This window comes from Stenella coeruleoalba (assembly GCF_951394435.1).
Source record: "Stenella coeruleoalba genome assembly, chromosome: 2".
Taxonomy (NCBI): Eukaryota; Metazoa; Chordata; class Mammalia; order Artiodactyla; family Delphinidae; genus Stenella; species Stenella coeruleoalba.
In genome coordinates this window covers 80022602-80048954 of record NC_137147.1, presented here as the reverse complement: position 1 = coordinate 80048954, position 26353 = coordinate 80022602, and the positions used below count along the sequence as shown (strand labels likewise).

Below are 26353 nucleotides of genomic sequence, written 5' to 3'. Positions count from 1 at the left end.
CAAAAAACAAAACATATGATGTTGAAGTCCTGCCCCCCACCCATACCCACACCTCAGAATGTGATCTTATTTAAAGGCAACATCTTTACGGAGGTAATTAGTTTAGTATGACTGGTGTCCTTATAAGAGCAGGAAATTTGGACACAGAGACACACATAGAGGGTAAAGGATGTAAAGATGGGGAGAATACAGCCGTCTCTATACCAAGGAGAGAGGCCTGGAACAAATCTTTTCCTCACGGCTCTCAGAAGGAATCAGCCTTACTGACACCTTGACCTTGGACTTTTAGCCTCCAGAGCTGTGAAAAATAAATTTCTCTTGTTTAAGCCAGCCAGTCTGTGGTATTTTGTTATGACAGTCCTAGCAAACTAACACATCTAGAGACTATCATTTTATTTTCAGTGTTGGTACTCTGTAAAGTGAAAACGTCTTTACAGATATTAAATTATCATCATAGTTATTTGATGAGGGCAATGAAGTAAATTAGTCTTTAAGGTTTTTCAGACTCTACCTAGTCGGAAATATTCTGGCCTCGAAAATACTGAAAGTTATCTTGTTTCTACAAGGGCCCATGCATGTGGCAGGAGGAGTGCATTCTAGGTTTCCCCCTTGCCTCATCTTTTTTTTTTTTTTTTCCCAGTATGCGGGCCTCTCACTGTTGTGGTGTCTCCCGTTGCGGAGCACAGGCTCCAGATGTGCAGGCTCAGCGGCCATGGCTCATGGGCCCAGCCGCTCTGCGGCATGTGGGATCTTCCCGGACCGGGGCTTGAACCCGTGTCCCCTGCATCGGCAGGCGGACTCTCAACCACTGCGCCAACAGGGAAGCCCCATGCCTCATCTTTTTATGCTTCTACACCAGTTCCTCTTAAGGCGGAGGTCACACACTGGGGTGGCCCTGGAATGTATTTTATGTGGTTGCCAGTGTTTTGTTTTGTTTAACATGGAATTAGTTAACACCATTTAAAATGTAGGAGACTAAACACGAAAATCTGGATTTTCAATACCATTTGAAGAACTGGACGATCTGGCCGTCCTGGGCCCATTGTATCTCTGTGGCCACAGTGGGCTGAGACTCAGCAATGGCTGCCCCACAAGGAAGCACTGCTGGCTCTCAGCTTCACCACATTCCCCACTTTAAGTTGTCTGCCTGGCCCCTGGGAGCATTTCACTTTGCAATCTCTGGTCTAAGGGAATGCCATCTGGGCCTTTCAGTGATGAGAAGTTTGGTTAGTTAGGAGGCCCAGGTGGAGGTATTATTTATCTCCTTGTCGATAGCTCAGAAATGGTAGCTCGCTCCCTATATCCCAACCTTACATCCCACCATTGATGTGATTATCATCTCCTGTCAGGAGTCTACACAAGAGTTCTCAAGAGGCCATTCCAAAGGGAAAGAAGTATTAGATGCAAAAAGTGACCCTCGGTCAAATAAGTTTAAGCAATGTAGGGCTAAAAAATGATAAACACGTATCCTTCGTACAGAACTTCTCAGAGCCTCTGAAATTTCAATGTAGTAAGCCACATTTTCCAAAATCATTTGACCACCCAACCTTTGTTTTGAGGAGCATTTTCCACATATAGTATTCAATGAAACTCTGACCCAAACAAGCCCTTTTCCCATACAAAACAAAATTATTTTTGCCTAGTAATGTGAATTTATATAGTAAATACAGCATTTTAGATGAATATTCAGAGAATATAAAAAAGAATAATAATGCACGATAATAATGCATGATATTTCATTTGAAATATTGATTTCTTAATTTCTGTTGGCTGTAATATGTGCAGAGCTGGCCCACACTACGGATCGTTTAAATTTAATTAAAATAGTTTTGTATAACCCTCAGTAATCAAAATGGAAATAGGAGAATGCATACTTATTTCCACTTGGCTCCAAGATGCCATCTTCTGCTTTGCTTTAGATTTGCTAACATTTGGAACATTCACATAATTAATTCGGAAGCTTGATACTCAGCTTCAAAGAGTTAAAATGTGTGTCACAGTGTGCATTTCTCATAAAGGGTTTGATAAATTAATAGTATTGTTTCCAAACCTATTAATAGCATATAAAACAATACAAATAGTTCTTCTTAAAAAGTTGGTATCATTTCTCTCAGAAACTACAGGGGATTTCCTAATAAAACAAGAGCAATGAAGAGAGGGGAAAGCCTGTTTTCTTGTAACTGCAGAATTGAAAGACTGATCATTTCTACTGCAAAAACATTAGCTTTGAAATATTTCTTCCAAGTGTCAGAAACTTTGGGAACATCAAATGCTGATACTGTGACCATTTGTACCATTAACATTGATACATGATATTTACATTTAAAAAATACATTATGCTTGTTCAAAATAAACCTATTCATTTATTCAACAAATATTTATTAACAGCTTGTTATATGCCAGGCACTGTGCTAGTCTTAAGGATACAGCAGTAAACAAAACAGACCCAAAACCCTGCCCTTGTAGAACTTTAACTCTAATGGAGTAAATAAAATAAGGGGCAGTATAAATCATGTAGGAAGGTGAAAAGGGCCATAGAGAAATAGAAAGGAAGGAAGGAAGGAAGATGGTTGCTGTTGGGGAGGTCAGCGGTAGGTCTGAGAAACTGATGTTGTATCTGACTTTAGACAATAGCCATGTATATGTCTAGGGAAAGTGTTTCATGCAAAGGGCACATTCAGTGCAAAGGGCCTGAGGCAAAAATGTAACTGGTAAGTTTGAGGAACAGCAAAGGGGCCAGAGTGGCTGGTGCAAAGTGAGTGGGGAGGAATGTGGTGGGAGGTGAGATCATAGCAATAACTCAAAGGAACCCTGCGGGGCTGCAAAGGCCAATGTAAGGACTTTGGCTCTTATTCTGGGTCCATTAGGGAACCACCGGAAGATTTTTAGTAGAGGATTAACATGATCTGACTTATATTTGATGATCTGGATGCTATGCTGACAAAAGACTTTAGGAGGGTGGGGATGGAAGCAAGGAGACCAGTTAAGAAGTTATTTCAACAACCCAGGAAAGAGATGACGGTGACTGGGACCAAGTGGTAGCAGTGGAGATAGTGAAAAAGGGTTGGATTCTGGATATATTTTTGGAGGCAGAATCAACAGGATTTCCAGAAAGATCAGAAGTGAACTGTGAGAGAAAGAAACAAGAATGATCCCAAGGTATTTTGCCTAAGCAAATGGAAGGGTAGAGTTGTCATTAAGTGGGCTGGGGGAAACTTTTAGGGGCATCTGGAATTCAGATTTGGCATGTTGAGTTTGAGACATCTAACATATATCCAAGTAAGCTGTTGAAAAGCCAGGTGGATATATGGGTCTGAAGTTCAGAGGAAAAGTAATATTTTCCAAGCGCTCTTACCATAACTTTAGCTTCAAATTCAATACTTGTTGGCTTCAGACTCCAAGTGAATCACTTCATTTGAATAATTTAGAAGAAGGGCAAGTCAGACATAATGGGCAAAAACGGGGAGAATATGGGCATTGGATCACACAAGAACAAAGACACGCAAAAGGGCATTGTGAGGTATGTTGTTTGACTGGAATTATGTTGGTACGTGGAGTAACATCTCCAGAGAATGCTGGAGAGGCAGCAGTCAGGCTGAGGAACCTGACTTCACCTTATAGGTAATGGACGGCACTGAAAATTCTAAGGAGGTTTGGATGTGCAATGCCTCCAGGCTATCAACAGGAGAGAGCCCTTACCACCCCTAGGTTTGAATGGCAGAGAGAAGGAAGGGACACCCAGAGCTGAGAAAGGAGCTGGGGGGAGAAGATCGAGTGACAGGATTGACTTGGTTGTCACAGGCAGTCAATCCACGGGACCCGAAAGAGAAGCAGAACAAATACCTTCTTGGCACTTTCTTTGCACCCTTGGATCTCCTGCCAGTGCCTCCCCCTGAATGAACCCAACAGGAAGCCAGAGGGCAAAGGAGTCTGCTGATGTGGCCCTGATGGGTCAGACTCCCGGGTCACAACGGAGTGGAGTGGGATGGAGATAAACAACACACAGAGGGAAATGTCACCTCAAAGTTGTGCTCTTAGAAGAGGGATCTAGTGGCTTTGTGCAGCTAAAAAAGACAAAACAAGGAGGGCACAAAGCGTGGGAGACTAATGCTTTCCTGGTTCTGAAATAGCTCAGCATCCCAGGCACAAAATCAGTGCCAGGTCCAGGTGAGTCAGCTTAAGGTTCTTCAGCCTCTCAACCGGGAATGACTGAATGTTTAGGAAGGTGTGTTGGATGCAGGGGCAGGGGCAGAGGCATAACCAACGCTACATCAAAGCAGCATTCATAGATACATTCATAGATACATTTCTGAAACAAAGCATGGGAGAATGGCAAGTTCTTCAGCATTAAGTAGGTGTTGATGCAGAGGCCACCAGTATGAATATCAAGATGCTGGGCAACAGAAGGAAGAAGGAAACAAGTTAGTGGCTCTAATGCATAAGCCAAGGATGACTTTCAAAGCATGGACAAACCTCTCAACTCTGAGGAAGAGGGAAAACTGAGGAAAAGAAGAAATGTAACAAGGAACCATCTTCATCTGACACAATGGGAGAGAATAAGCAAAAACCAAGAGAGACGGGGGTGACTTAACGAAGTCATGTGAGGGAGGCTTCTGCCTTCCTAGAGAACCATAAAGCAAGGTTTGGGTCTGAGAAGAAAGATAGTGATGAATGTTATAGGAATAGTTTAGGGCTAAATGAATAAAATTTTTCTCTCAGGAATGTTAAATGGATTAATGAGCAGGGATACTGCAACCTGGGCCTCCTTCGAAACAACTCAATTCCATGACCAGGTGTTACCATTTTTACCAAATTTTTCCTCAAAGCCTCACAATTTGTTATTCTGTTTTGAAGGTATGGATTTCTAAAGAACTGAATCACATGAATAGCAAATGTTATTACTTATAAGTGAACTAATATTAGGCGCTGGGAAATTAACATCAAGTATAATTAATCTCAAATGAAAGAAACAATGATTCAACAACTCAAATGTTAAAGGGTGTGGCAAACATATATTAAAATAACATATTTAAAATTGATTTGCTAGGAGCAAGACATGGAATGTTCACTTAACATTTCTTATCAGTCTACCAATTAGAAATAATGCATATGACTATGCAAAGATCAACTTTAAAATTTAAAAGTACAGAAAGACTATATATATTCTTTTAAACTTTAATGTTGATCATATGATATGCATATATATGTGCACATATGTATGTCTTTGGTAATTTTAGTGATTTAGGAAATTAATCTCATATAAAAATGATTTAAAATGGTTAAAAAGTATGTTTTAAGTGTATATTAAGATAAGCATATTTAAAATAATTGATATGATAGAATCATAACATGGAAATCCTTACTTAAAATGTCTTAGTATAGCCTACCAATTAGAAATAATATGTATATTACTATGCAAAGATCAACATTAAATTTTAAAAATACAGTAAAACTACATATCTTTGGTAATTTTAGTGATTAATGCTTTAATTAAGAGATGAGGTACATGCAGACATATGCAATAAATTGACATAATTCATCATATTGCAAAGAATAACATGATGAATGCATATGTATATTGTGAATTATACAATGCACATGCAAATCATATTCTCATTATCACGCAGAGGCATTATTTTTCCTACAGTCAAAATGCAACAAATCTTCAAGTACTACTCAATCTACTACATGACTATTTAAGAACAAAGTAGTCTGTGGTATCTTCCGTAGAATAATAATTCAAACTGAGAAACTCAAGTTAATGGAAACACAGAGCAGACACTTTTAGTGGCTACATCTCTGTGTGAATTAAACTGGAAACCAGCCCCTGCACTATGCATATCTATCGTTCCATAACATCATTTTAAATAGAAGTCTAGGCACTGGAGATTTCAGTAAGGTCTTTCAATACACTGCCAAATTAATCTTTTTTTTTTTAATGTTGAACAGTGAGTACACTGGTCATCGACTAGTTGGAAAAATAACAACACTGGTCCAGAAACAGTTTCTCAACATAAAGAGTAATTACTTAAAAACACCACTCTTCTGAAATTGATTTGTCTCCAAATGAGGTGTCCTGAAACGAAGACAATTTAAACAAGAATATATTTGGCGCCTGGAAGTAGCCGGTAAATACTGATGTGTGGGTTCTTGGTGGGAGCAGACTAGCTCCCTAAACTCTGACAGATGCCAAGCGTTGAAAGAACAGGCTGGGGTTATTTATAAACAACTACTTATCACATACTCAGGTTAACCTTCTCTAGTTTAATGCAACTTGTATATATACTGTTAATTAGGCCTTTTGACTGGACTCAATGGAAAACAAATGAGGTTTTTTTTTTTATATATGAAAGTTAAAGTGTTTCTGAAATTCTTATACCTGACTACCAGGATTAGTGCTGGCTGACAAGCAGCAGTGTATATATGAACATGTTAATTAGTTAAGATAGTGCAAAAATCAATTTTTCTGATCATTTTGAACTTGAATGTGGGTAAAAGGACCTCTCAGTAGCAGGAAGACTACCAGATGTTCCTAGTTTACGGGTTAGATTGAATCAGCATATATGAATCAGAGAACATCTTTAAAAATTATTATATATATAATCCTCACTCTTAAATCAAACCTAAAGAAAAATATTTATAAGATCCACCACTGTGTGAATCAAATATAGTAGCTTCATGGATGACTCAACTGGGATAAGAAGATAATGCCCTTATTAATATATTACCATTATGAAATTTTGTAACATTAAAAAAAATTTCTTTAAAATGAAAAGTCTATTTTACTTTTTAATTAAATCTATATCCCAGAAAGGTCTTTAAGGCTCTACAAAGCACCTTGCATTTTCTTATTGCTGACAGTTCTTGAAACCACGCTTGAATGCTTTCTTTATCCTTTGGTGAACAACTGCAAGATCATATGCTAAAAGACTGTGTTTTCTCTTTTTCTTGCTCTGTCATTAAGGCACTTTAATACATTTCCTCATAGTTGTTACAAGAGCAAACTATTAAGATTCACAGATTGAGACAATTTTGACTCCTATGATTATATAAACACACATGATATGAATTTTTCCTAATCATTGATTTGAAAAAATAACAACAAAACTCCTTCAAATAAAATGATTAATCTCTGTAAGGTTAAATTGAAATGGTGCTTCCTGTGTTGCCTTAATATATGTAAATGATCTACAAAAATAGAAAACTACATTTGGTTAACTATCCTTTAATACAAATAGGGTAAATAATAAATTCATATGAAGAATACATTTTCTTTTAAAAAAGAGAGATCTTCAGGGTATATTTTAAGAGTCTGAGATCTTCAGGGTTTTTGCTGTTGTTGTTTAAAGATAAAAATACTGCATACATGTCTAAAGATAGCCAAGTAAATACAGACAGATTTTTTAAATCACAGAAGAATTAAGATTTTAATTAAATTGTACACATTTTTTTCTGAACAAAGATGCATGTAGAAAGAAATACGTTTTGTTTAATATTTAAGTTGGGAAAGTATATTTGCAACTCAAGAAGATGCTTTATTAAACAATGATAAAAAAACAAAGCTCAAAATATAAAACTTATTTATGTTTTAAAATTCTGTTGTCAGAAATATAGGACTGAAATTATACATTTAAACAAAAATGATTTGCAATGCCATTTACGAGCTACATACTTTTCAGAGCACAAAGAAGTATGCTAATAGGTTTCTGTCATATTTTGAATAAATGTGCAGAATTTCTTAGCCCTTTTCCATCTTAGAAGATTTCAGGTTTGCTACTGATTTAAAGTACTGTAACTGGATTTGATGTTAGCCAGTTAGATAATTTTGGGGGGGATAAATTTTGCAGATTAAAAAAAACATTTTTAGATTATACCTTATGATTTTAAAATTAAGATTGGCATCAAGAAAATATTAGAAAATATTAGGTATTACGATTTTATATTAAAAAGCAATACTTTTGGACAAGATTGATGTAACAATCTTCCTGAGGTTTTTTGCTTTTGATTGCAAAATTTTTTAAATGTATGAAAAGTAGAGAACCCCCCCCTACTAAATATCCATCTTGCAAATCCTATATCTCCCTTTTAAAATTCCCTGACTCAACGTATGTATTTATTTTGCTGACACGTTTTATGAGAAATCTAGGCCGCAAGTCACTCCACTCCTACGTATTCTCATATGTATCTCTTTTAAAAATGGACATTTTCTTACATAACCACAAAGACTGTCATCTCTAACAAAATTAACAGTAATTTCTTGGTGTTAAGAATTCACACCAATCCATACTCAACTTTCAATGACTGTCTCAAAAATGTATTTTTCTAGTCCATTTGATGGAATCAAGGTACAACAAGGTCAACTACATTTGGTTATGATGTCTTTAAGTTTCTCTTCCTAGGACAGCTCCTCCCTTCCCCATTTACTGTCATGCATTTGTCTTGTTGAAGAAATTCCACTGACTTCTTAAACTGAATCTGGGAAGTCCCTGTTGAAGAAAGGGCAATACTTGGCTGACAAACTAAGACTGTCAAAGTTTTCCAGTTTATTTTTTGGCCGTAGAGGGGCAAAGGGGGAAACTCCCAGACACTTCTGCCATATTTAATGATCTGAAAAATTTCCAAGAAGCCCTTAAACAATTTTACCCTTCATACTAAAGAGTTTAAAACTGTAATAATCATTATAAAATTTGTGTTTTATAAGATTATTTTGATATATTGGCAATTTATAAAATAGTTTTTATTTAATAGTGTTAAGGTATTCATACATAAACTAAATGATATCAAATAAGCAAACAGATGTTCAGCAATTCCAAGTTTATTGGATTCCAATACTTTTCTTAGAATGTACACAAAAATAATTGAGAATTGTATTTTAATTAATCTGAGGAAGAAATACAAATTGGCATGTCTCTTAACTTTTGTTTTTATCTTTTTTTTTTTTTAAAGGATCATTTAACCAGACAGGCAGGTTTTCATTAAATTTAATTTGTGTGGAGCTTAAATACTAAGTTGAGTTTCCAGGAGGTAAACGAATTGATGGCTCTGTCTTTTAAAACCTCATGTTGCTTAAAATAAATAAATTAATTAAATTAAATTTAAAAATTCATGTTGCACTATTTAAGGAAAGATGTATAGAAAATTTAGAGGATTAGAAAATGCTGATGAAAATTACAAGTGTTAGAAAAGACAAAATGAAACTTTAACATATCTCCATGGCATTCGTGTTAAACAAAAATGTAAATTAACATATATAAGGCTGGCTTCGCCTTTCCTTGCAACAGAAAGCCTAAGATCAGTGATGTACAGTTTTTGAAAATCCAAAATATGAATGACTTTAAACGGAACCATATGAAGTCAACGAAAGTAAAGTGATCGTAGATAAAATTACCAAACTCAAATAAGTTCAAAATGAAAAGGATGAAGGGCAATTAAGTACCTATTTTGACAATTCGAAGTGGTCAAGTTTTTAAAAGTATGACACAGGAACCTTAACCCATCTATATATGAGTGATAAATGAGGCATTTTGTGTCATTACATTCCCATAAATCACTTCCTTTAACTGCTGACGGCTTTTATCAGATCTAACCTTTTCAAGCTTCTATTAGAGTGCTAACATTTTCAACTTTGACACATGTGCAGTTTACAAATTCTGCAGCTGATTAACTCTGGACAGAAGCTCACTGGCATCATTGTCTTCAAGTTGGGTGAAAACCTTAGGGTCTCAAAAACTCAAGACACATTACAGTATAAAAATCTCAATTAACGTAAGGGGTTGGGCTTTGGAGTTGGTAAGGATTGTTTTCTGTTGGGAAACAAACATGAATAAGACTTCATTTTCCATGAAACAGGTGATCTAAGAAATACTAAGAAATGAAAAAAAGAAAAGAAAAAAAATTAGAAAAAAGGAAAACCCTAGATGATAGTGGTTAATTTCTAATCAAGTACATTTTTTTTTGCCTTAAACTGTATTTATTTGGCAATCAAGAAATATTTTAGAAAAGTAATTGCTAAACTTCAGTCTCGACACAATAAAACAAAGAAAACCTAAGATTAATGCATTTATGGGGTGAGGAGTATGACCCCAAATAAAACACAGTTTAAGTGGGGCTGTTATAATTGATGGAACCATTTTAAAGTGAATTTTATGGAGAGAGATTGAATTAAACTAAAACATACAGCTTAACTCTCTTATAAATCCCAACATTCTAAGTTAAACGTTGCTTTGGATAATCTAACCAATCAGTCTATTTAGTTGAAAAAGAAAAAATGAAAACTTCTCTTAAAGTAGTTAAGGAGGACCTGCTTTTAAACTAGTTGTGTTGCAATTACAAAGTCAAAGCTTGTAAAAGGTAATGCAATTTCTGTTGAACTTTCTGTTAATATACCAAATCTTCTTAGAATGTCTTTTATACATAAATTAGAACGAACTTATTACCAATTTATTACCTTACCAACAAGAAACATTCTAAACACTTATCATAAGACAAAACTTTAATCAAAATATTTGTCTATTAATAATGTAGAAATAAATAAGGCAAAAATACATAAGGTGAAATCTTTTACATTACAGACGAGAGAAGATCGACTTCATGATATTTTTAATTTTAATGGTCCTAATTTCTTAGTAGAAGAGTTGAATACAACAGTTGAACTTGACAGCCCGAAGGTTTTAGTGAGTAACACAACATTGTACAGGTAGATATTATGTGTCTGTCAGTGTATTTATATAAATAGCACATATATAAATATATTTGAGTAGATGTGAGTTTGGACAAAGATGATCAAAGAAACTTATTTGGAAAATATAATTGACACCAACCTTGTAATAAAGCTAAAGTTTAAAAAATTAGTGTCTTTGGCAATAACAGCCAGACTGAACAAATCTTAATACTGATTGTTTGACCATCAGAAGCCTGCCACTTCACAAAGTATTAGTGTTGATAAGAGCTACGAGCTATCAAGCTTAAATAATAAAACCTAAATGACTCTGAAGTCAAAATGTTCACAGAGAACGTCCTGTGGCAGATTACTTCTGGTTGATAAATGACAAATCTTAGAAAAATAGTGGGGGAAGGACAACTTTTTCTAGCAACACAACCCACATAGTCTCATAATGTCAGCGGCTAAGGCCTATCCATGACAAATTAAAATCTTCTTTATTTCACTAATAATGTCAGTCATCACAGGAGCTGGGCAGTTACACTTTGACAATTCAGATGTAAATCCTGGGTTGCCTATGAGTATTCATGACAAAGGCATATTTATCATTTAAAACAAAAGGACGTGACTTCTTGGTGTTCATATCAAAGACCAGTGATGGATGAGGCCGTGCTAATCAAAAGACAGACTAGAAAGAACACAGATGTTTGCTACTTTGATTAAGAAAAGACTATTCCCTCCCCTGAAACTTCCCCAATACAGTCATTTCAAATTGTTTTAAATGTATAATTTAAAATAGATATCTAAGAATTTAAAATTCCCAACTATAGCTCTTACAAAAAATAAACACCAGCTTTCATCCAACCTCAAATTATAAAAGCAAAATTCTTCAAACCAAGAAAAGATCAAACTACCAGAGAGTAATAGTTCCTCAGATGTAACCCACTGAGAGATTTCCACAATTGGTATTATCCTTCTCAGTTATCATTTTCAATGCAGAAAATGAAGAGAAAGAAAGTCTATCATCCCAAACTTTTATAAATAGCACAACTGTGAGCTGAAATCAGTGTGGGGAACTATAAGGAGAGCAAGGTTTAAGACATTTTTACCATATTTGTTTCTGACCGTTATGTCTTTGATTTTTGTTCCAAATGCTTTACAGGTTGAAAAGCATTTAAAAATAGCTGTTGTCTAGATTTTAAGGATTTATTAAATTAATTAATAATTAAATAATTCTGGTGAGTCAAGCATTCATCACCATTTTGGATGAGAGAGACCAAAAGTAAGTATGGCATTAAAAAAACCCAGATATTTAGAGCTGGAGCTATCGATAGCGCTTTCTCCCATTCCACTGATGAAGAGCTATCATCAGGTCTGGCTAATAGAAATCCAATTTACAAGGCCCTGCTCGTTTGAGTGCCTTTCAAGATGCACAGGATTGGTAACCCTTCAGACCTGCAAACAAATGCCTCTCTTCCAGGGCAGAACTATTTTAGTGTTGGTTACTGGGAAGTCATCACTGCAAGGTCACCTTGAAGAAGTGCGGGTGGTGGGCGGTGGAGAAAGCCTACTTTGTAAGTGATCTGTTTCCTGCCAATTTTCCTTGCTGCTTTTCAATCCCAGTGAAGCACACTTGTTGTTGATAAGCTTTTAAAAGTCAGAGTGGTGTATGATAAAACAAAACATAATATAAAGCCATATGGAAGGAAAGAACTACTTATGCAATTAAAAGAATTCTTGGGTAGCTTGGTGTCATCAGGTAAAATGCTAGGCAGGCAGCTGATGTGCAAGTGTCCCTTTTTGGTAGGATCATCTTCCTCCCCAGATGAGGGAAACATCAAAATCACATAGTCTCTTTGCACCCACATCCTCTGTGCTTCTTGTATGGAAAATTTGTGTCACATCAAATGTGTCACTAGTTTTTTAGACCAGCAAGGGCATTCCATTTTACACTACTGAGTTGCATCCATATGTTATCAGGGTTTACTTTTCATTAGCTGTAGTAACTACTATATGTCCTACTTACAGTGGGCATGTCCTCCTTTTTAAGTATATATCTGCTTCTCACAGAGGGAATTAAGAGTTGAAAATTTCAGAGGGCTTAGCATTCAATATATTAAGAGGTATTTATAGAATAACAAAAATTTTTCACCTTCTGGCCCTTTTATGAAAAATTTACTGGATGCCTAATACATTTAATATTCAGTAGCATGTGAGAATAATTTTTATGCAACTCTAATAGTTAGAAAGATAGATAACTCAATTATTAGATCATCTATCAAAATATTCAGATGTATAAGAGGCTACTAAAAAGATTGATGACTGAGAAAGTCCACTGATTCTCTAGCCATCATATTCATGCATTTGGCCAGACAACATTTTTCGCTGCCTTCACAAGCAAGCTTCATTACCCATCACTCCACTGAAAAGAGTTTATTATGAGGCTGCCATCTTGGCAAGACTATTATTTAGATGATAAATGCTGAGGGGAAAAAAAGTGTGTCTACTTTTTTTTTTTTTGAGAAAAAAGATGAGCTTTTCTGACAGATAAAACAAACAGCATCTACATTTCTAATTAACTTAAATTTGGCAGATACAAATATAGGTCAGTTAAAGCTATGATGTTATCTTCTGTCTGAATTTTACCCTTAATTTGTAAAATGTAAATTAACTAATTAGACGAAAAACAGCATGATTAGTGACAAAATGCTTCAGCTGGGTCTTTGCTTCCTGACATTTATGATCAACTATAATGAATTATTGCTTTTTAAAATAATTGATATTTTTTTTTCCTCACCACAATGAAAGAAATTTTACTAAGAATTTATAAAAGAAGGTCAGGAACTTAGCAAAACAACAGAACTTTGTGGTGTACTTTCTGAGGAAAAGATGTTTGTAAAATGGTATAATATTAGAAACAATCGGGTTAATTTATGCCTGTGTACCTGGGGTGAATTCAAAGGAAAGAAGCGTATGGACATTGTCACTAATAAATCCAGTAAAAGGACTGTCAGGACTTAACCCTTTCCCTGTCATTTCAAATAGATTTGCTGTGTACTCAAAGCAATTTGTGAGAGTGTGTGTGTGTGCACGTGCGTGCATGCACACCTGCGTGTACCTGCATGCTGGATGCGGGGGTCACAAGGTTTCATGGAGAACAGTGAGAAAACAGAAAAGAATTTGACTACTTGAGTTTCAGCAGGAAAACCTGTCAGTGTGAAGTAAAATTAATCCATGTAATAGTTAAGTGAAAAGAGGTTTTCACTATTCCTATGTAAAGACTCTACAACGAGAAGTACAACTGCAATGTCAGATATAGGTGTCAATTGAAAATTACGTAAAATCCTGAAAGTTAAGGTCTGGGGGTTATGGGGTGTGGCCACACTTTGGCACAGTGGAGCCTGTATGACTGGGCTCTGGGCAGGCAGATCAGGATCAGGGCTGTCAGTTCTCAGAACACACAAACTTAGAGGTCTAACCTGAATGAGGAATATCAGGAAATTGGAGCTGAAGCCTGGTGGTAACCTAGGTAGGAGATGAAAGTGCTTTGTCAGTACTGGGGACTGGTTTTGAAAGGGTGAAGAAAATAGAAAGGGAAACAATTCCAACAAAGATATATGATGCTCAGGGTGCTACTGGAAAGTTCAAAGTTTATGCAAGATAGGTAATAGTTTGAAACAATTAAGTACTTCAGAATTTCTGTCTCAATTTTAGGCATGCCACTAAAATACCTATCTTGGACAAAAGTATCTTAATATGGCAGACAGTTATCACATTTGGAAATAATATCACTGAAATACTTGAATACTCTTTTCCCCATATTATGACAAATACATAAAACTTTTTCCATTTTGCAAAGTGCAATCTAAATGCTTAGAGAATATTATTCCACTTTATATTTACTAGCTGTGGAGACAGCAAGAAAATCTTTCTGAATAGCTGCTCCTGATTAAAAAGTACTTAGCTTATTACTTTTATATTTTAGAAATTCATTAGTGGTAAACATTTTTCTTTCCATCCCCACATCACCACGATTTTGCATTAAGAATAAAACGGGTAACTAGTCAAAGCTCCTCTTCACAGTACACAATCCTAACATAGAATGCCTTTATACATGACAGAAAATTCTCTTGACAGCTCTCTAGTTTCCACCTAACTCTTCAACCTCTTAACACATGATATACCTCTGAGGCAACTACTTCAAAAGCTACCTAAGATTTACCTGTATGTACATTAATTTTGCACTGTAGAGGTAATCCTCAAACATGTGAACTCCAATAAATTGGTTTCTATCACAAAGGTGAAGACTGCAAAACATATAACAGCACAGAAACCTCCTAATTTGTTTAGTTTCAGTCTTTCGAGCATTAACAACCTCCATTCCCATTTATCATTTTGAAAAACAAATTCATTTGAATTAAAAGCATGAATTGGTCTAAGTAAAGATTTCAGCTTGATGGTAACTGGAAAAACAAAGCTCAAGAAATTTAAAAAGCCATAACTCATGTTCACTTAAAATTTGTAATATTTCTATAGGGAAGGCAGCATTTCATGTTTGAGGAGTAAGTTTATCTGTGGAGGAGAAGAAAGGCAAAGAGAGCAATGCAATGAGTGTCAGGTACTCTGTCCAGACCTGAGTCCCTCAGTATTGCAGGAAGGTCAGATCCTTTCAGCATTGTACTGGTGTGTCAAAATATGTCAACAAACCATCATACCACAGGAAGAAGAATGACCTTTCAGTTCTTCATGTTTGGGCTGCCTGTGGAGCTTTGGACGTGGGGAATGCATGAATGGTTTTCCTAGCTGCTTGACAAATGCAACTCCCGAGGTTTCTTTCAAGTGTGATTGTTAAAAGCCCCGGGTTCTTACATTTTGATACAACTTTCTCAACCCGTATAACTCATGATGGAAACTGACGTTAACTATCAATACTCCAAATAATCAGATTCAATGCAACTAGGCTAAAATTACTTTATAAATGTTTAAATGTGAGAGATGAAGGTTGAGAGTCAGTAAATTTAGAAATAATTATATTCACTGTAAGAGTAATACTTGTTAATCAATTCTCTAGGTTTTATTATAGATGTCATTATAACACAGTTGTCTTCTTTCTCTCCCTGTCCATAAAACTAGGTGTTTCTCTACTCTCCCCTTCTGGGAAAACCTACTTTGCCTATTTCTACTGCAGATATCCCTAAATGAAGCTTTCTCTGGTCCATCACTTGGACTCCCATCCCATAACCCAGTTACCTTCGGACATTTCTAATCATCGCAACGGAAGTAATCACTAACCTAGGTTATTTTCCACTCTCAGTTCCTTAAGAGCATCATCGTTCTCCCCATGGCCAATATCAAAACCTCAACGTTATCTCTGTTCCGCACCGCCCAATACAACAACATCTAGTTACTTGCCAAATTCTTTCTTATCTCTGTAAGTCTACACAGGCTCCTTCCATTTCCACTGCCACCATTATCATTTGGGAATTAATGGAGTGTTTCAATATGGATGACTGGAATAGCAATTGTGTTCCTCTTCCCAGCTTCTTGCTTCTGTCCACCCTGAGCATTGCTACCAGAATATCTATCCTAAAGTGGCCTGATCATGTCACTCTTCTGTTCAAAAATCTCCCCTGGCTTTCCAGCTCTGTGACCTTGACCTGGGCACTTAACTTTTCTATGCCTCAACTTTCTCATATGAAATGAGGATAAAATACCATTATCGACCTCATAGGACTATTATGTGGATTGAAGAGGATAATACATATAAGTGCTTAAACCAGTCCCTCGAACATAGTTGGTGCTCAGTGTTGGCTATTTTTGTGATTTATGTACATGTTGTTTCCCTATTAGATTGAATTAAATTCCTTGAAGGCAAAGTTAGGTTTTGCTCATTTTTGTACACTCTGAAATGCATAATATACCACCTCTACATAGAAGGAACTCAGTATCTACTGAATCCAGTCATGTATCTGTCCTACTACTTATGGACCACTTTGCTAGAATGTGCTGAATTAGAAATATATAGTGGTAAAAATATTTATTTCGCATTAAACAATGAAAGGCAATTGGGGCTGATCAAGTATTTTGCTCTAGTGTTGAGTTCAGTATGGTTTTATATACCTGAACTGTGCACACAACCAATGACTTCATTTTCACCATTTTCATAATCAATATACAGTGCTCTGAAAGTATTACAGCCAAAGCCATCAAGGACAACTGTGACAGCCTCATATTTACAGAAGTTGATGAGCTTTGAATTAAAAAATGCTCTTTTCTAAATAAAGGAATTTTGCATGAATTTTGAATTTATGATCACTTGAAGTGAGCTATCAGGGATGCTATAAGACTGAATTTAAAATGGGGATGTGGTGATGATTAGCAAAGTTGCCAGAAACAAAAGGGAAGGAAATGGCAATAAGGAGAAGCAGGAAGGGGTTAACAAGGTACCTTGTTGGTAGAATCTTTATGAGAAAATAAGGGTGAACAAAACACAGGAAGCATCTCAATGTAAGTGATTCAGGAAGGGAAGGGAGTAAAACAAGAAAGTAGAATTCACACAAATCATAAAAGTACACTAAGAATATAAAGGAGAGAGCAAGAAAAAGAAAAACATAAGTGAATATAAGTGACATGTTAATGGATAAACAGAATTCATATAGGAGGTCTAATTTTCACAAGAATATGACTTCCAGGGTCAATTAGAAATTAGAGGGAAAGGATGCTTACCATGGCCATTATGTATCCATATATATTTCTGCTTTATGAGAAGAAGAGTATGAGACATGAAAATTATATGCATGGTTCATTTTCCATACTCCACATGTGTGGGAAGAGAATAAGCAAGGGTAAACTAGGGCAATGCCGCCTCATCACCTATAAAAGTCACCCATCCCAGGAGATTCTTGAATGATACGTAATAGCAGAAAATGGTCAAAAATGGAAAACATGTGTCTCTTACATATAGAGGGGGTGAAAAGCCATAACTTCTGTGAACAGGGTTCTATCTCACCAAAAGATGGCTAGCTTTATTTTAGTCTAAGAGGCAGCAGAAGCCCTTGGTGAGTGCTATCAGAAGATGACCAAAGAAAGCTGCTTTCTAACAACCATAAGCTTATTATCCACTTTTTGGCCTTAACGAAATGAAAAGACTTCCTTTTGTTGGGCAAAAAGTAGTGACTGAAAATCCCATTCCAACTCTCAGAAGCCTGGGAGAAGGAGAGAATATATGGATGTCTATTTGAAGGAGCGATATCAAAAGAAATAAACTTGAAGGTTTGCACAGTACTCTCTCATAGTTAATGCTTAAGAAAATTTGTTTAGGATGACAATGAAGTCTAATGCAGCATAAGTAAGATTACAAGGTTAATGTTAAACAAGACAAACTGGTTTATAGTACGTTAAATTACGTGTTAAAAACCATAATTGAGAGGACATCTACTTGGATCCAAGATGAGGTAACAGGGACTGTATTTATCCTCCTGCTGGAAATAACTAAAAAGCAAAATAGATAACAACAGACAGCAAGCAGTGAGGGACAGTGACCCCTGAATGATGGAAAACAAAAGAAGCGAGCACTTTGATTTCCCCAGCTTGCTGCCTGGAGAGAGTTTCCAGGAGGCAATGTGGGGAGGAAGAACCTTCTCAGAGTTGAGGAGATGGAGCTGGGGGAATGGGAAGACCAAGCAGTTAAAGATTTTGTCATAAAACAAGTCTCAGTAATTTTAAAAGGATTCAAGTTTGTTTCTGACCTCAATGGAATTAAATTAGAAACCAATAACAGAAAGCTATGTGAACAAGTTCCAAATACTTGGGAACAAAACAGCATGCTTCTAAATAGCCTGTGGGTCAAAGAAGAGATAAAAATAAAAATCAGAAAGTATTTGGAACCAAATAAAATAAAAATACAACATATAACATTTTGTGTAATACAGCTATAGCAGTACTTTGAGGCAAATGTACAACACTAAACTGCCTATATTAGGAAGAAAGAATGGTTTCAAATCAATAACCTCAGGCTTCCACCTTAGGAAACTAGACAAAGAAGAGCAAGTGAAACTGAAACTAAACAGATAAATAAATAATACAGATTAAAAATCAATGAAAAAGAAAAAAGAAAACCAACAGGAAAAAGTCAATAAAATGAAATATTGGTTCTTTCAGAAGACCAGTAAAATTGATAAACCTCTAGGCAGACTGATCTGGAAAAGTAGACAAAATTATCAATATCAGGAATGAAAAAGGTGACATCACTATAGATTCTACAGATATTAAAAGAATATGGGAGTATTTTGAATACATTTATGCTAATATATTCCACAACTTAAATAAAATGAATAAACTCTTTAAAAGACACAAAGTATCAAAGTTCACTCAAGAAAAAAATAGATAACCTGAATCCCTGTATCTATTAAATAAATCAATTTTGTAGTTTAAAATCTTCCCACAAAAGAATAGCCCCAGATTATCTGACTGGGAAATTCTACCCTGTAGTTAATGAAGAAGTAGTAACAATTCTACACAAACTTTCCAGAAAACTGAGGATAAGGGAATACTTCCCAACTCATACTACAAGGCCACCATTACTCTAATACCAAAACCAGACAAAAAGTTTAGAAGGAGAAGCAAATCACAGACCAATCTCACTCATGAATGCAGATGCAAAAATTCTTAACAAATTTTTAGCAAATCAAATATAACAAAATATAAAAAGGATATTGCTTCATGACCAAGTGGGGTTTATCCCAGGATGCAAGGTTGGTATAACATTCAAGAATCAATCACTGTAATTCACCATATTAATCAATTAATTAAAAAATATCCATATGATCATCTTAATAGATGCAGAAAAAACATTTTGACAAAATCCGACACCTATTTTGATAAAAACTCTCAGCAAACTAGGAATAGAGGGAGTTTCCTCAAACCTAAAAGGCATCTACAAAAACCTATAGCTAATATTATTCTTAATGGTAAAAGATTAAATGCCTTTCCCCCAAGACCAGGAACAAGGTGTACACATTCACCACTATTCACCTTTGTATACGAGATTCTAGGCAGTGCAATTTAAAAAAAAAACCAGAAACGCATCCAAATTGAAAAAGGAAGCAAACTGTCTTTATTCATAAACAACATGGTTGTCTATATAGAAGATCCTATATAAGTAAATACCAAATAAGTAAAGTATTAATAAATGAGTTTTACCCACTTGCACAATGCAAGATCAATACACCAAATCAACTGTATTCTTCTATTTTAACATGATAAATTGGAAATTGAAACAAAAAAAAATCACTTCCTATAGAATCAAGAAATATAAAATACATAGGGTTCCAAATTGATCTATAAACTCAATGTGATGCCAATCAGAAGTCCAGCAGATTTTTTTAGGAATTTATAAGTTGATTCTAAAATTCAGATGGTAATGCAAAGGACCAAAAATAGACAAAAATAACTTGAAAAAGAGAAATGAAGTTGGAGGACTAACACTACCTGTTTTCAAAATTATGTTATAGTAATCAATACAGTGTAGAATTAGTATAAAGATAGACAAATTGGCCAACAGAACAAAATAGGAAATTCAGAAAAAGGCCCACACATATATGATTAATTGATTTTTGACATATGTGTAAAGGCTATTTAGGGGAGAAAGGATAGGATTTTCAACAAATGGTTCTGGCACAACTGGATATCCACATCCAAGAAAATAAACTTCAAGCTATACATCACGCCATACATAAAAATTAACTGAAAATGGATGCTAGACCTAAATGTAAATATATAATTATAAATCTTTTAGAAGAAAACAAGGGTAAAATCTCTGTGATTTCTTTAAGTGTTTAAATCTGTAAGATTTCTTAGATATGACATCAAAGGCATAATAAAAGAAAAAATCTGGTAAACTGGACTTCATTAAAATTAAAAACTTCTGATTTTGAAAGCCACTGTTAAAAGAATGAAAAGGCAAGCCACAGACTGGAAGACAATATTTCATATCTGACCATATATCTGATAAAGGACTTAAATCCATGATATTTTTTAAACCTACCAAAACTCAATAATAAGAAAACAATTCAACTAAAAAATGAACCGAAGATTTGAACAGACGCTTCTCCAAAGGAGACAAATAGATAAAAATAAACATATGAAAAGATTCTCAATATCATTTGTCATTACAGAAAAAATAAAATCACATTGAGACACTATTACACAACTATTAGAAAGTCTGAAGTTAAAAAGACTGACCGAAGGGAGCACCTGGAACTCCCATAAACTGCTGATGGGAACATAAAATGGTACAACCACTTTGGAAAACAGTTCAATCATTTTGAAAAAGGTAAAAATCCACTTACCAGATGTCCCAACTATTTTATTCCTATGTATTTGCCCAAGGGAAATGAAACCATACAAGATTTTTACATGACTGTTCATGGAAACTTTATTACTAATAGCCAGAACTAGAAACAACTTAAATGTCTATCCACAAGTGAATGGATAAACAAACAGTGGGACAGCCACACGATTGAATACTTGCCAGCAATGAAAAAAATGAACTCTTGATATGTTCAACAACATGGATGAATAATGAAATAGTTACACCGAGTAAAAAAAAAAAAGCCAGACAAAAGAGTATATGCTGAATGATTCCATTTACAGAAAATGTAAACTAATGAACTATCTTTGTCACTATCTTTGTCATGGTGATAATTTTACGAGTTTATACATATGTTAAACTTGTCAAATTATATACTTTAAATATGTGCAGTATATTGTATGTCAATTATATCTCATTAAAGCTGTTTTTAAAAACACCATTACTTATTAAAACAGACTTTTTACATGCTTTCTTTTTTCTGTACCATATATAAAAAAACTCTGATTCTGTAGATTTCAAATACAACAATTTAGGGGTTGTTATGTTCTGGGCGCATAGGTATGTATATCTGACAGGATTTTATATTAACCCTACAGATATGCATTTTGAATATACAATAAGGAGAGCAACAGAGAACGTCTGGCCCATTTTCTTGAACCACATGAAGGTGAATATCTACACCTCATATGCTGGAGAGGTTTTTAGCTTCAGCTTAGCAAACCCATTAAGTGAGTGGTCCCCAACCTTTTTATCACCAGGGACCGGTTTCATGGAAGACAATTTTTCCAAGGACCGGGGCTGGCGGGGGATGGTTTCGGGATGATTCAAGTGAATTACATTTATTGAGCACTTTATTTCTATTACTATTACATTGTAATATATAATGAAATAATTATACACCTCACCATAATGCTAACAGGAGGCAGAGCTCAGGTGGTAATGCGAGTGATGGGGAACGGCTGTAAATACAGATGAAGCTTCGCTCGCCTGCTTGCCCGCCGCACCTTCTGCCGTTTACCTCCTAACAGGTCACGGACCAGTACTGGTCCATGGCCCAGGCGTTGGGGATCCCTGCATTAAGTGACAGAGTAAGTAGCCTCTTATAACAGATTTATCACTATGACTGACATTAAGCTGCATGGTGGAGCAGAAAGAACACAGGTATGAGTTCAGAGGGAGACCTGGGTTCAGGTTCTGTCTTTGCAATTTACTGCCTCAGTCCTCACTATGAGGCCCTCAAAGGCAGAGACCAGATGCCAAGAGACTAACAAGTGTCTGTGAAGTGTTTGCTGATCTGAACCAGTATTCCTCAATAAAACTCTTTTTTTTCTTATGAAGACTCTATGTAGAAGCATCTAGGCTAGGAATGCTGGGGATAGCTGGCAAATGAAGGCCAGGTAAAGAAGTGGACTTCAATCTGGTGGAGGTCAACGTCATCATCAGAAGTTTTCAAAACGAAACAAAAAAAACCTCCTAAGGTCCAGGCTCCACCACACACCAATTAAATCAGTTCTCCAGGGATGAATTTCACATCAATATTTAAAAAGTTCCAACCATGTGATTTTAATACATGTGAAGTTTGAGAATCACTGCCCTAAACCCCAAGCCCTTTTAGCAGCAATTTCAACCTGAACTCCATTATTCCAAAATTAATTTCAAAAATGAACTCTGTATCCTTGGGCTCCTGACTCTGTGCTCCTGAGTCACTTCCTTTATTTTTCTCTTACACTCTCTGGACAATCATAATGGCTGTGTTTCCATCCTTAGAATGGACATCCAATCATTTGTTTCTTGGTTTGATTTGTGGTAATACTTCTGAAACATATGTGATTCATATTAACTCTATCATAATAGCTCAGCAAGAAGAGTTATGCTTTCAACAATTCTTTGGTCTCCTGGAATTGGGAAACTGGTCAATAGGCACCATCCCTCCCCAACTAAAAAAGATCTTGTATATGCTTGAAGGTAATATCAGATAGACATCTTTCTGAGAAACTGTGATTCACTGACATTTCCTTATAAGCCTATTTTCTTTCCCTTTAATCCATGACTAACTCATTCCAGTTTTCTCAACCACTCTCTCTTTATTGCAAATACCACTTCAACGGCCTAAGACAACATTTCTATTCCTCATTCAGTTTTGTATTTAAAGTCAACATTGAAAACAACAATGGCAGAAAATATGAATTCTGTGGTGGGCAAAGTTCTTGCTATTCATACTCCAAATGCAGAAAAAAATGGTACTTAACCATTATGAGAACTCATAAAAGTACTATCTACACAGAAGACACTTCCTTCGTCCTTTTAAAATATTTCTAGGTCACTCCAGCTGATAACAGTGCCAAGTATTTCTCTGGAACAATGAGATATCAGTATCTCACAACCAGCACCACCATAAGAGATGGAAAAGCAAATTATTATATTTTTACCTTCAGAGAGGCCCTCTCCAGTGAATTTGCTAATTATTAGTCAATCTGTCTCTTGCTGCTGGTGATGACCGCTTGTTAGTATACGGCAGCAGTGCCTTCTGAGGCTGCTGTAATTGAAGGTTTGCAAGAGCTTCTATAGCTGAGGCACATTCTCCAACCTAAGACAGATGTGATCAGCCTTGTTGTTAACAAGACTGAAATAACTGGAAATCTGTGATTTGGTTAATTGCAGGCTTCCTGGAAGTACCTTCATACAGGAAAAACTTTTGGACATCCTCTGAAAAATACCTTCCTTAACTCTAACTGCTTGGCAGCCTCATTCTAAATGCCTCGCCTCTCAAGTTAGCACAGCCCAGAGAAACCCAGAGAAAGCAATCACTGAACCATTGAGTAAATAACCAATCTTTAAAAAGTACTTAGAGGTAAGAACTAAAGTCAAATCGATTCTTGTGGTAGAAGGTATTAGCTTACCATTGCCTCTAGGAGGGTAGACTCTCTGGAGCCAAAGGTTCAAAAATCCCACAGATGGAACTCAGCTCTTCATCTTTTCAGTGAGACATCGATGTGATCAAGCCCATATTTCCTCTGGTGCTCATCTCCCCTCATATCCTAACATCAGCACAAGAAATGACTTTGGAAGACAAATATACTCGCTTCCTTTGATACCTTTAGTCCCAGTCAAGAGGGGTCCATGGCCTGGACCCAAACTTTAGAGGATTCTGCTCTGGCCTCTTCTGGTTGTACCGCAGCCCACGGGGTGAGGAGTCTGCAGAGCACAGGGGACATCTTCACCTGATGTCTGTTCCCTCCAATACCTTTCTAAGTCACACTCCATGTTACCAGGGACCTCAGAACTTCCTGAACAAATAGTCCTGAGACCACTCTCAGGGCCTGCCTGTTTGATAAGAGGGCAGACCACCAGAGTGTGCACCTCTGGCCTGAGAGATGACCAAGGGCAGAGGTTTGAAGGTATCAATACATGGAGCTTGGATGTACAGGCTGGGCTGTGCTTAAAACCTTCCCAGGCGTAGGACAGAGCCAACGGTGATAAGAAAAGGGAGATGGGCTGTGCAGTGGCGGCACCTATTCCTACACTGCCATATGCAGTCTGGATCTCCGAGAAGTCCGGGAATTCTTAATGCAAATCTGAACTCCCAGATCTTCATGCAGGATAAAACAGATTTTATTTACTGTCTGTTAACTTGATACACAACCTTAAATATTTGGGCACATTGTATATAGGCCTCCAATCACACTCTTGTCCCAGGCCCCCAAGTGTTAAGGTGGGCCCAGTTTTACGCAGCCCTAAAGAAACCAGAGAATAGCTTCTGCTCAGGATTTTCAAGGCATTCCATGTCAAATATCAAACAAGAGACCTTGCTAAAGTTTTGTGAAAGCAAATAATCAATATAAGATTAAAAATACTTGCCTAAAAAACTTCATAAAATGCATTTGCCACTTATCGGTTATTTTCTATTTTAAAACTCTATGTAAATAAACATGCTATATTTCATGATATAGATCTGCAATAGTCTATACATCTGAAAAGTCTATAAAAGTTCTCTAGAAAAATGAGGCATTTTTCTCACTGTCCTTAGAGCGGCATTCTCACAGAAAAAATTTTGGTCTTATTGTGTTTTAATGTCACAATGTCTAACAAAATCCTTAATGGTTGATTCAAAATGTTGTTGTCTGTTATGCGTCAGGAAATCCATTCATATATTTATTTGTTCAATAAATATCTACCGATCACCTACTGGCACCTCTGTGCCAGGCATTCCACCAGCTTCTGGGCATTTGATGTTGGATAAAACAAATAGTAAGACGTAACTCAATATATTAACTGGAGGAGAGTGGCAAGTAAACAAGCAATTACAATATTTGACAAATGCTATGAACTTATTAGAAGAACACAGGAGGGGCAGTGAACGCAATCATGAACTGCAGGAAGGTTTCCCAAAGAGATGTCAGTCAAGCTGAGTGCTGAAGTTAGCCGAGTAGGAGTTTATCTGGCAAAGAAGGAAATTAAAACATCTACTCACAACACTTCTAAATTCTATCAGACAGTGATCCACAGGAAAAAGAGACAGAGGAGAGTGTATCTGTTGACTGCCAAGCACTGTGAACGTGCTTTATATGTATTAAATAACTGCTCTGCACAACAATATGGTGAAGAAGGTGTTATCAACCTCATTGCGTTGAGGAGAAAACAAAGGCTCAGGGACTTTAAGCAAGTTGCTCCCAGTCATGGGACCAGAGAGTGGCACAGCCTGGATTCAAACCCAGGAACAGGATAGGTTCCTCCCATTACATCAAGGATCACTAAACTGGAAAATCATGCTCAAACAAAACTTTGCCTTATTCTTTCCAGTCAGTAAGCTTAGATCTTCTTTGAGAGGAGAGAGGTATATCTACCAAGCGCACTTTAGTTTTAAATAGATTCCACTGATGACAGTGTGTCAGAATGTGCCCAGAATGGCAGATGACAGGGCTGAACTTAACAGCTGAGATTTCCATGTTCTTGACTCAGTGCTGTTGGGCGTTGTTCGTGCGCTGTATGGTTGCATGTGGTTCTTTGTAATTTAGAGTCATCAGTATTTTCATCCAAACAGACCCACTTTATCTCCAACCACTAAAGTGAGCACAGGGTGTCTGCTCCTGCTTCTTTGAAAGGCCACAAGTTAGAACCCATGTATATTCTGGCCTCACATTGTAGAATTAGTTTCTTCTTTACCTGTCACCATCTCAATAAGAAAATAAACTTAGTAATGTAGGTCAAATTGTCAAAGGACCCACCTTTTGACTAGACAAGTAGGACGAGAAGGTATTTTTTGTTTCCAACTGCATAAGGAAATATGTTTTTTATTCAATTTGTATATATATAGCCCTAAG

At 36.2% G+C, this 26353-nt stretch overlaps 1 protein-coding gene across 4 annotated transcripts in view; it reads right to left on the bottom strand.

The window, feature by feature from the left end:
- Nucleotides 1-26353, bottom strand: part of CDIN1 (CDAN1 interacting nuclease 1) — a 219523-nt gene that overhangs the window by 73687 nt on the left and 119483 nt on the right. The window contains exon 11 of one of the 4 annotated variants that reach the window (XM_079912237.1): nt 13505-24070. The exons of the other annotated variants lie outside the window; for them this stretch is intronic. Within the exon in view, the coding sequence (XP_079768363.1) occupies nt 24064-24070 (7 nt within the window). The 3' untranslated portion in view covers nt 13505-24063. Of the gene's footprint in view, nt 1-13504; nt 24071-26353 lie in introns of those variants that run through there. 4 annotated transcript variants of the gene reach the window in all.